This window comes from Ostrea edulis, chromosome 4 (assembly GCF_947568905.1).
Source record: "Ostrea edulis chromosome 4, xbOstEdul1.1, whole genome shotgun sequence".
NCBI lineage: Eukaryota > Metazoa > Mollusca > Bivalvia > Ostreida > Ostreidae > Ostrea > Ostrea edulis.
Window position 1 is genome coordinate 66,992,009 of NC_079167.1, and position 12,129 is coordinate 67,004,137.

The following is a 12,129-nucleotide window of genomic DNA, read 5'->3' on the forward strand; positions in this document are numbered from 1 at the left end:
TGGAATCAAAAGGTATAAGTAGCTGACTTCCTTAAGCGTGATATCTGGAAATTTATGGCATGTCAAGATACCTAATATCACTCTTCTTCACTTTGATAATTGTAAATTAGTCAGATATCCAATACAAACTCAGAGTTCCTTAAAATATTTGCGAAAAACTTGAAATTTGAGTTTACCTGCCATCTAAAGGTATATGTAGCTGACTTCCTTAAGCGTGATATCTGAAAATTGATGACATATCACGATACCCAATATCACTACTCGCCATACGTATCGTAGTAAGTTAGTTAAATATATGATATAAACACGGAGTTCCTTATGGTATTCACACGGATCTTGAAATTTCATTGTACCGATAATCAAAATGTATAAGTAACTGATTTCCTAAAGAGCGATATCTGAATATTCGTGGCGTACCAAAACACCATCTATCACTTCTTGCCATATGTATAATCGTAAATTCGTCAGATATCTAATACAAACAAAGTTTCTTACGGTATTCACACTTACGTTGAAATTTCAGGGTAACTCGAATCAAATTGTAAAAGTAGCAGACATCTCGAAATGGATGGTATATCAAATGATTGAAGGTCTGAATTCAATCCGTATCACTTTTAAAGTAAACACTCAGTTGAAAAAGTTTATTCGTATTTTGCATTGCAACGTTATGTAACTGGGGATAATTGAGCATGAAATATCATACGACTCCTCGTCCTCTTTAGAAATAAATCTGATAGATAATAATTTTCAAACTCATTAACCTTTATCTGGTAGCGAGCTATCAGTAATTATAACTTTTATATTTTGTAGTAGCTGGCTACGAGTAGCTAACTCTTCTTACTTTTAGTAGCTGGCTACTAGTAACTGGCTACTAGTAGCTAACTTTTCCTGGTTCAAGTAGCTGGCTACTAGTAGCCAACTTTTCTCTTTTTAAGTAGCCAGTTACTAGTAGCTGGTTACTAGTAGCCAACTTTACCGATCTTCCGTCTGTACCTTTTTCATGAATTCACAATATGTTTTTAGAATTTAGAAACCATGCAAAGCATAGGTATTGACGCTTGATTGTAGGTGTCATAAAACACACGGTAATAAGTGGAAGAAATGATATATACATTGTATACCCGTTTATATTAAAAGACAAGTGCTACTTCCTACGTGCACCTGTCTCTCCTTTATATAGTCATCAACGACCAGGGTTGGGGTCAATTACATTGAAATGTAAAGAAACATTAAGAGAGAGAGAGAGAGAGAGAGAGAGAGAGAGAGAGAGTTCTTTGCAAACCACAATGTAAAGACAAACTGCCGAGAGAGAGAGAGAGAGAGAGAGAGAGAGAGAGAGTATACACATAATAAAAATATTTACTCAAGTATCAAATAGACTTAAGAAGTATTGCAATAATATCATGCTAAAACAAATCTCATGGTCCTGGATTGTAATTGAAAGTAATTGTGATTGAAAGTAATTAAAAAAGTAATTGAATTACAGGGTGTTTTCCTCGGGTAATTAATTAAATTACAATTATTTGTAACTAAAAAATCTTCAATTACAAATTACATCCAATTGCTTAAAAAAAATGTAATTAATTGCAATTAATTACAATTACTTTTTCAATTACCCCAACCCGTCAACGACATCCTGTTATGTGAAAATATTCTGTAATGGACAAGGCCGTATGGAATTCAAAACTTAAGTGTATATAGGCCCACAAAACTTACGTGTATATAGGCCCACAAAACTTACGTGCATATAGGCCTACAAAACTTACGTGTATATAGGCCCACAAAACTTACGTGTATATAGGCCTACAAAACTTACGTGGATATAGGCCCACAAAACTTACGTGTATATAGGCCCACAAAACTTACGTGCATATAGGCCTACAAAACTTACGTGGATATAGGCCCACAAAACTTACGTGTATATAGGCCCACAAAACTTAAGGCCATTGGAATTGGAATTCATAAAACTTGCATGTATCTGATATTTAGAAAGTTTAAGTTGAACTTAGAACAAACGCAATTCATCATATTCAGTTCTACAAAGTTTAATCATCAATCAACAGGAACAAAGTAAACATCAATAACAATGTTAGTACACATACACGAATGTGTTAATTTCTTTAACTTAAAAGAAAAAACCAAACAGCAATGCTATTGAACAGATACAGAACAACACCGAACGAACAAAATTCAACAAACCGCCCTTCGCCACACCCCTTCCCAGAACCCGTATAGAAATATGAAAAGAAAATATATTATTAGACATATCACTGAAACAGATAATACGATTGTTATATGATTGTACAAGTAACAACACAACCAATCATTTCGCATCGAGGTAATTCAAAGAATATAATTACTTGATTTTGATTTACTAATCATCTCAAGCTTTAAAAGAAAAGAAAAGTGAAAACTATAGTGTTCAACCTTAAATTCCATTGTGTTCTATCCTAAAATTCATACCCATGGCACAAAATAGTTCGTTTGTTTGTCGTAATCAATTAGGACAATATAAGTAAAACAAAAAAACTACACAATGGTTTTTTTTTTTAAATGCGATATGCATATCACAGCGACGTTGTTTTACATTCTGTTGAACTTTCCGATGGTGTGTCGACAGTTAGGACAGCTGTGGACGACGTCCTTGCACCCATCCACACAGAACGGGATCAAACAACATCCCAGCCACAGCCTGCAGGTAGAAAGAGATCTTACTATCAATCCGCACTCATAACGGAGACAATTTCATTCATTTAAAGATTGGATTATCTTCCCAAGTCCAAGATTTGTGGTCCGCCACATTTTTAATTTAAGTGAAGAAATGCAGTGGATCACAAACCCTATCCTGTGGAGCGCCAAATAACATAAACTCAAAGAATTGAAGACATCTTTGATATATGAAGATAGCACCAATTTAATTATTGCGCGCAGGTAAATGAATTCATGCGGGTATCAAATCAATCCTAGCTCCCAACAATTAAATTGATGTGCGCATCAATGTTGTGGAAATGTTGCTCAAGAAAATTAATTTTGATAAAATTAGGTACAAATGTATAAAAGATTTGATGGTCTCTTTAATTTAATTGAAGATATCTTTAATTATATATTTACAACGAAAGTGTATAAGGAATTCAAGTTCAATACAATATTATATTGCGGTGTACATTTACTGGAGAACACACACACACACACACACATATATATATATATATATATATATATATATATATATATATATATATATATATATACGTACGTAATTACAAATATCAAAAACATGGGTTACAACTTTCTCTTAGAATTAAACTATTATATATATTTTTTTTCCAAGGTTATAAAGATATCTCTGAAATTTTCCATGTTAAGCAGTTGTATTAATTTAAACATCGAAGGTTTTTTATTGTAATATTTCTTAATATAAAAATAATAGAATCAAAATTTGTGCGCATCAATTCTTTTAAGGAAAGCAACAATCCAAGTAACGAGGTCATTAATTCAATTTTGAATATGTTGATTGAATTCATTTCAAGAGAGAAATTATTCGATTATCGCGTACACCACGGCGCGCATTGATTGAATTCTTACTGTTTTCAATATAACTGTAGCGCGCATAAATTCACTTGTTGATATTATTAATTCATTTTATGAGAACCAAAATTTTCAGTCATTGCGCGCATCAATTCAACAGAATAACCAATGCTATCAATAACTCATTTAATGCACGCAATAATTCACAAATGAACAATTCAACTAACTATTTGAAGAGATCTTTAAATGAATTGTTGCACGCATCAAATGCATTTATGATATCTTCAAATAATTAAAGATATCTTCAATCATTTGAGTTTAAGTTAATTTGGCGCCCCGTACTTGACTTCAGATGATTTTATGAGATATAACCGGAGAATTAATTATGCACTACGATGAGCGTTTTCAAAAAGGTCCCACGATGATTTTTTTTATTTAACTTTTTAATTGCTTACCCAAACAGGCACAATACAAGGGCAATCACCCAAGCAAAAGTTCCAGTTTCGAAGCTGGTAGAAGTGAGGACTTCAGCATGACAGGCTGGACATTTGGTGCGGACCGGAACTTCTCGGTATTGCTGAGAGACCATGATCCCTGGCTGAGTAAGGACAGTCACGCTCGATTGCCCGGCAACCATTGGTTGCTGTTGGTAGGCAGGCTGGTATCCCGCTTCAATAAATGATTTAATATAATCCTTATGAACTACATGAACTAGCAAATCTTCAGTTTCTCTCACTTGATTGCTTTGTAAAATAAAATGGAATCTAATATATACAACCATATTATACGTATTTAATGTAATCTACTTAATACTGTCGTATGATTGATGATGGATCTAAGAAATATGATTTGCCAAGTACAGTACATGTAATAGAAAGTACCACAAAACCAGTGTATTATGATATCTGAATAAAGCATACTTTTTAAATTATATATAAATTTGCATTTTCTTTGATTTTTTCCTAGTGGTACTAAATATATAGTGTACACAAAGCCCCTGATCAGGGACAATAGTATTTACCTTTACAGAAAAGGTTGCCTAAGTTACTCTCTCTCTCTCTCTCTCTCTCTCTATATATATATATATATATATATATATATATATATATATATATAACCGGATACTGAGGCAATTTTTTCATATTTGGATATATATACATAATGTATATATATACATGTATACTCTCTCTCTCTCTCTCTCTCTCTCTCTCTCTCTCTCTCTCTCTATATATATATATATATATATATATATATATATATATATATAATCGACTTGTTTAAATATTTACGACAATGAGGTTAACAGTCTACAGTTGTAGATAAAATGAATAATTGAAAGCGTCAATTCACGTAATCACTACACATATTACAGAAATGAATAAATGTAATTTATCAAGAAAAGTAAAAGAATACAATATACTGTGTGTAACAGACAAAAAAATAAAGTGCTTCAAAATATCCTACTAATTACTATAAAGTACACAAATGACAGAGGACAAGTGATGCTATGACAGGCAAGGACTGCGTACTGTACAATAACATTCTAATATAGGTATGGGGAAAAAAATCAACATGAGAACTAGGTTGTGTTTGTATATTTATGGGGGAAAACTCTCTTTCATGTTGCAAATTTTGTATTGCTAGCGCTGTCAACCATTTACAGCATGACGGTAGGTTAAGGCGCAGTGCGCATGCGATACAAGCTTGGGTTTCATCACGAAAGCATGAGAACACACGGAGAGACTAAGGGTCAAGTGTGTTGTGCTAAACACAAAAAGTGCTAGTATTGTTTTAATGAAGACAAATTAAAAATGGTCTTAAATATATTTAGAATTTAAATATCGCCGTCATTTTTTATGTAAATCAATATCGAGTATAAACTTAGACGTTTGCAAATGTCAACTTAGTATTACCACACAAGAGGAATAAAAATCGATTGCCCTTTCCACAATATCGCTGGATAATTTATTGTGGAGATAACGATTTTTTCCAGTGACGTATTGCATATTCTTCTAGTCTTACCGTCTATAAATAAAACAAAAAACAACAGTTTGACATCTAACGCCATGGTGTATTGAATCTGAAATATTCATGAGAGGAAATGCAGTGTATAGGTTTATTAATAAAGGCAATTCTATCATGCAAAACGTGTAAACTAAAGAAGTGCTATTATAGTATTATACATATGTTCTTTCAAGTGCTGTAAGTGTTTCATAAATAAACAAGTGGTCCACAGATACTCAAAGTTTGCGTGAAATAGCACGTGCACAGGGTCGTATACACAAACTACATTATATTCACACTGTGTACGTTATCTGAGATGTTTACCGAGAAATAAGCAAAATAATACAATAACTTTCGCTTCCCATTTCGTTCATTGACATGCAAGATGTACTTCAAGTTCTCAAGAAACTTTATCATGTTTAATTTTACAAGATTGTATCTTCTTTAACGTCTCTCTCGAATTTTTCATTCATATGGAGACGTCACCAAGGCAGGGCTTCAAATTTAGGCCTATGCTCGGCGCTTACGGCCATTGAACAATGAGAGTTCTTTAGCATGCTACACCTACTGTGACACGGGATATTCGTTTTTAAGGTCATCTCTGAGGACCCGTGATATTCACATATGATGCCGAGCGTATGGCGATTGAACTGCCACTTCCTGTTTTAACGACTTAAGTCTGTCGCGGCCGGGATTCAAACCGCGGCCTTCCGCATGGTTAATTTTTCAAGACAAATATCTATCCCTCTAAACAGTTGTGTAGCATCAATACAGAACTAGGCGTTCGTTAGTAAGTTCGTTGGTCAACTTGGTCGTAAGTAAGTTAGATGTGTTCGTTTATAAGTGTATTTGTTTGTTAGCAAGTTTCATTGGTTCGTAAGTAAGTTCGTTAGCAAATGATTTGTTCGTAAACAAGTTCGTTTTGTTCGTTATCAAGTTCGTTTTGTCCGTTAGAAAGTTTGAGATGTCTGTAACTGTTCGTTAGCAAGTTCGATGGTAAGTTCCTTTTGTTCTAACAGGTAAGTTCGTTTGTTCATTGGCAGGTTGGGTGGTAAGTTCCTTTTGTTCTAACTAGTAAGTTCGTTTGTTCATAAACAGGTTGAATGGTAAGTTCCTTTTGTTCTAACAGGTAAGTTCGTTTGTTCATTAGCAGGTTGGGTGGTAAGTTCCTTTTGTTCTAACTAGTAAGTTCGTTTGTTCTAACTAGTAAGTTCGTTTGTTCATAAGCAGGTTGGATGGTAAATCCGTTTATTCTAACTAGTAAGTTCGTTTGTTTGTTAGCAGTTGGGTGGTAAATCCGTTTATTCTAACTAGTAAGTTCGTTTGTTCATAAACAGGTTGGGTGGTAAATCCTTTTGTTCTAACTAGTAAGTTCGTTTGTTCATTAGCAGGTTGGGTGGTAAATCCGTTTGTTCTAACTAGTAAGTTCGTTTGTTCATTAGCAGTTGGGTGGTAAATCCGTTTATTCTAACTAGTAAGTTCGTTTGTTCATAAACAGTTTGGGTGGTAAATCCTTTTGTTCTAACTAGTAAGTTCGTTTGTTCATTAGCAGGTTGGGTGGTAAATCCGTTTGTTCTAACTAGTAAGTTCGTCAAGATTTGTTGGTTGGTATATTCAGTCTGTAGAGTCGTAATGCACAAGAAGGTGGAATTTTGAAAACACCTAGTTTTCTTTAATAAACTAAAAAGGAGATATCGAACATCTTGTACCAAAATGGAAGTGCAACATAAGGTGAAAACCTTCTCTACCCATCTATATTTAAATCTACTCTAGTTTTTATGATATAAGACCATAAGAGAATCCATTCTAACTTAGTTGCATGCATTGAGAGTCATAATAACAAATACTAAACTCCACACATATACTCTGTACCTGTGGGCTGTCCATACATAGGTTGATATCCTGTAAAACATTAGAGACTGACTCTACAGAAGGGTAATGTGCATAAAAATGCGACATGCTAAATATTAATAGTAATTAAATACAAAGCTCTATTTTCAAGTTTTTGTATATGTAAGAATGAATTGCGTTTTTAAGAAAAAGCTTCAAATATATTCAGCATGACAGAAGCTGGCTAGAATATTAGTTGTAAATGCAAACTGCAAATGAAAAAATATGGTAATTGCAACAAAGGAGTTCTTACCTGCGGGTGGTGGTACACCATACCCCGGGGGAGGTGGGGCGATTCCTAAAATAAATAAAATGTATCACACAACCTCCACAACATGACGGGCACGTAAATTTCATAGGCGAATTCAGACCCCCTTTTACGTAAGCTTATACCAAAATTTTACAGTAGTATCAAATTTCATTGTAAATGTAAATATTGTGTATTTCATTACTTTTCCATGTTCTTTTAATTTCTTTATTTTTAGCTTTTTGTCAATAAACGTAAGACTCCCGTTCCCCTTACATGTACGTAAAATTATGCATTCGCCACTGAATTTTACCGACACATCTTTGAACCACGACAAGAACAAGAAAGGGTATTGATGTAAGATATATTTGTCAGCGTGATGCATTGCAGTTCATACCCTCATGTACTAGTATTTTCAAAATTGAAGTTTATACCTTATATTTACATTCTACTTTCATTTCAGCTGTTAAACTAGACGTACTATATTTATCTGTATTCATTCTCAGATTGTTTACAACTGCAACGCATTCATGTGGGAATGGCTATCATTGCAATGTATAGAGATATCAAAAACATCGGAAATGTAAACATGTTATTACAAACACATATCTTGCATATTTATAAAAGTTAACCTCTTTTTCGGCTTACCACTCTCAGAATCCTACGTAACTTGGTTACGTGTATCTCGTAAATTCAACAATGGCAAACTTCATCATTTTTTAGGAAGGTTTGTGCCATTTTAATGTGTTATATGGGACAACATACACTGTACATAGCAGAATGAAAAAAAAAAAGTATATTGTTCCTTTTCATTCGGCAAAATTCATTTGAACAATTGATAAAAAATATATAGGGAGAACCAAGTGACCCCCCCCCCCCCCCCCCCCCAAGCTTGTCAAACAAAGGGAAACAACTTTTTCGAATGTTCTATTCCATTCGGTCTAAAAAGTATCATTCACAGAGAGCATGTGTCAATGCATCGATCAGGGCGTCTTTCGAAATAAACGCTTAGCCCTCTAATTTGCTCTCTATCTCTCTAAATTAGTGGGTGTGTTATGTGTTTGTAACACTGTGGGACCTCTAAACGTCACTGGTGACATTTGCTCCGTCTCAATGCGTAAAAACCCCCCAAAGATTTTGATTCATAGGTCAATGAAAAGAATGGTATAGTTTCCCTCCATATTTTTTACACAAATATAGACCTGGTTGTGATACAGATCTATACAAACTATGTTTGTATTGATTTTCTCTCTCTCTTCATGGCTGGCATTAAAATAGCGATACCAAAGCAAAATTTTCAAAACTAAGAAAAAAAAAATCTCTTGTGGCAAATTGAACATAGAGGTGAATCGTATGGAAGAAACTGTTAGCTGTAATTTGATCTCTCTCTCTAAACGCTCTGTTTGTTTGATATGAAAATCATTTTAATAGATATGTTTACATTGACAACCGAAGAAAAATCAAATTAAAGGAAACGCCCACTTGCCTGCTTGTTTGTCCGATCCGGGATACGGTGGAGGGGCTGCCATCGTTTTGATTTGGTTTCTTCGCAGACAATATGGAGATACAAGAATTTTCTAACCTTATTTCAACAGTGTACCCGGATGTCAGATCAATACATTTACGAGTACGTCTGGTTATCAGGATCACCGTTCTATATTTACCTGTGATCCTCTCAATAGAGTCTTCATCTGATCGATATCACATAGGTAGAATGTTTAAATTTCAAATATTCAATATACATGTCAATTGAACGAAGAGTGAAATCTTTCAGGTCGAATACCTTCTTTCCACAGCTTGTCGGAAATTCTGATATACCACAATTTAATTATATTGTTGTAAATGTAATTTCTGCTTTTTGCACACATGTGAAAGCACAAATTCTTCAAAGGCTAAAATTTATATACATGTAGATCGAGGTTATTATTGAAGTAGAAAATGAAATGACAACAATTTCAAAATTTCAAGGTACATTTAACCTTACTCCATTTATTTTGGAAGTTCATGTTAGAATTTCAGGGAATTTTCTCATTGCCTCGATTCAATACACTCTAAAGACAATGTTTAGGTTTGGAACACTTTTTAAACGTGTTTAGGTCTAAACGTGTTTAGGATTGTGCTTATATCCTAAACACCAAGTGTAATAAACATGTTCTACCCTAAACATGTTCAGACTGAGAACATGTTTAGCTATGCAAAAATACAGTATCTAAACACAAAATAACATGCTAAACACAATCCTAAACGTCTAAACACAATCCTAAACGTCTATGCGTTTAGGTTTTGAACATGATAAGCTTAGTAACATTGTTGACATTAGTTTTACAGTCTTCATGTAGAATATTCCTGTCTTCTGTAAATGAAATTCGAATTGCAGAAAAAAATTGCATGTCAGAATTGCCATACTTCAAACTGCTATAGTGTACCAGGCCCCGATAGTGACCATAGTGTACATCATACGCCGTATTGCAAGTATGCACTGTCGAGGTCGATATCCAAAATTGATGGAACCATTAGAAGAGCCGTCTATGGGCTTCAACCCTTTCCTGTTGGAAATGAGCAGAGTTTAGGAGTATCCGGAAAATTTTGATCTGGAATTCCATTTCAACTTGAACAGGTCTGGACACATACATATTGAATAAAAAAAAATAGTGTAATTCATTGTCTTTGGTATTAGACGTGCCTTTAGTGTTAATTTAAACCAATGCATCACTCTTACTTTGCATTGGAACAAAATTCATTTAAATCTTGTGAAAGAGAACATCATTTGCAATTGATGCCCCCCCCCCTTTTTTTTAAATTCAACATGTGACAGTGCCTGTTATGCGAAAACTAGCATATCAAAGACAAAAAATTGTTGAAATTGTACTTGCCGGGTGATATTTAACCATGTATAGTTTACTTCTTATATGTGCATAAGTGATTTTTAATGGTTTTGTCTTTAACATGTATCGCGGAAATGTCAACCGTGTTGTTTCGGCAATTAAGAATATAGAAATAGAGTTATCGGACTTGCAATATAATTTGAGAAGAACCGCGCAAACCCGCATTGTTCGATTTGAAACATCATGGATCCCATAGACACAGTTTGTAATACAAGGGATATTCTTGCTAGATTTTGCAATGTTATTCTCCTATAATAGAAGAGAAAGCCACTATTTAAGACTCTTTAATGCTGTGGATTGAGTTTTAAATAGAAGGTTAGCAAATCATTTTGTAATTGAGACAAAGTCAAAACCTAAATACAAGGAGAACTAAACATGTTCAAAACCTAAACACAAAAGAGGTAAACGTGTTCAAAACCTAAACACAATAAGGGTAAACATGTTCTACACCTAAACATAAAAAGAATTAAACATGTTCAAAACCTAAACACAATTAGTTAGACATGTTCCAAACCTAAATCACAAAGAGATTTAAACATGTTCAAAACCTAAACACATTGGGTTGAACATGTTCAAAACCTAAACGTAAAAAGTGTTAAACATGTTTAAAACCTAAACACAAAAAGTGTTAAACATGTTTAGATTTAGAACGCGTTCAAAACTGTACACAAGAAATGTGTCTAACTTTGTGTTTAGGATCTAAACACCATTTTTAGAGTGTAGTATAAATGTACATGCGCAACTTGTATCTACGGATGCCGAAAGGTGCCAGGGTATAGAATTTTAATATTCACTTAACTGGAAGCCTCCACTTGATTTATGTGGCGGCCGCCACTTAATCTATACATGGCGGCTGCCAATTTAAAAAACAATTTAATTCATATGCTGGGTGATTATTTTGGAAAGATTTTGAATAGTACACAAACACGTAGGGTGGTTTTTCAAAGTGCAGGGACACTCGGAGGAGAAATTGTCTTCTACAATTGTTGACAAGCAGAAAAGGAACCTAAGATTTTCTCTTTTGCCCAAACTTCATACTCATAAATTGGAGGGAGGGGTCTCCGTTCATCCTTCAATTCATCAGTTCATTCATTATTACATTTTTACCATTCATTACTAGTGTACTACCACCAAAAGAATAGGATGGGGGCCAATCCGTCAATTAATCTTATTTCACATGTGAAAATAACTTAGTATGAAAATTAAAAAGACTAATGTTGTGAAAAAAGTGAAGTGTCAACACCCTGGTTCTACATGCCTGATACGTTCGTATATTAAATTCAGTTCAGTTCAGTTTATTAGCACAAAACCATACGGTTTACACACAGGGGCTAAGCCCGTTTTGGGCCCGAACTCTGTGATACCATAAATATAGAAGGGGTCTAACTCTGACACAGTTAAAAAACTTACCACTCGCTTCAAATGCCTAAAAAATCTTAAACTAGGTAAGCTTAACTGTGTCAGAGTTAGACCCCTTTCTATATTTATGGTATCACAGAGTTCGGGCCCAAAACGGGCTTAGCCCCTGTGGGTTTACAGGCATGTACAACGTGTGCGAATCTGTCGATATTTGAT

At 34.2% G+C, this 12,129-nt stretch overlaps 1 protein-coding gene across 2 annotated transcripts; it reads right to left on the bottom strand.

Annotated features, from left to right (window-relative positions):
* Positions 1-2,029: 2,029 nt before the first annotated feature.
* LOC125670879 (LITAF domain-containing protein-like) lies at positions 2,030-9,366 on the bottom strand. 2 transcript variants are annotated; one of them, XM_048906322.2, is made up of 5 exons: positions 9,156-9,333; positions 7,676-7,720; positions 7,405-7,434; positions 3,984-4,197; positions 2,030-2,692 (listed from the first exon to the last, which is right to left on the bottom strand). In XM_048906322.2, exons 1-5 carry the CDS (start codon positions 9,196-9,198, stop codon positions 2,584-2,586), a joined length of 441 nt encoding a protein of 146 aa, XP_048762279.1. In that variant the 5' UTR covers positions 9,199-9,333; the 3' UTR covers positions 2,030-2,583. The 2 variants fall into 2 exon arrangements, with proteins under 2 accessions (XP_048762279.1, XP_048762280.1); XM_048906323.2 differs by lacking the exon at positions 7,405-7,434 and having other exon boundaries at positions 9,156-9,366.
* Positions 9,367-12,129: the final 2,763 nt, after the last annotated feature.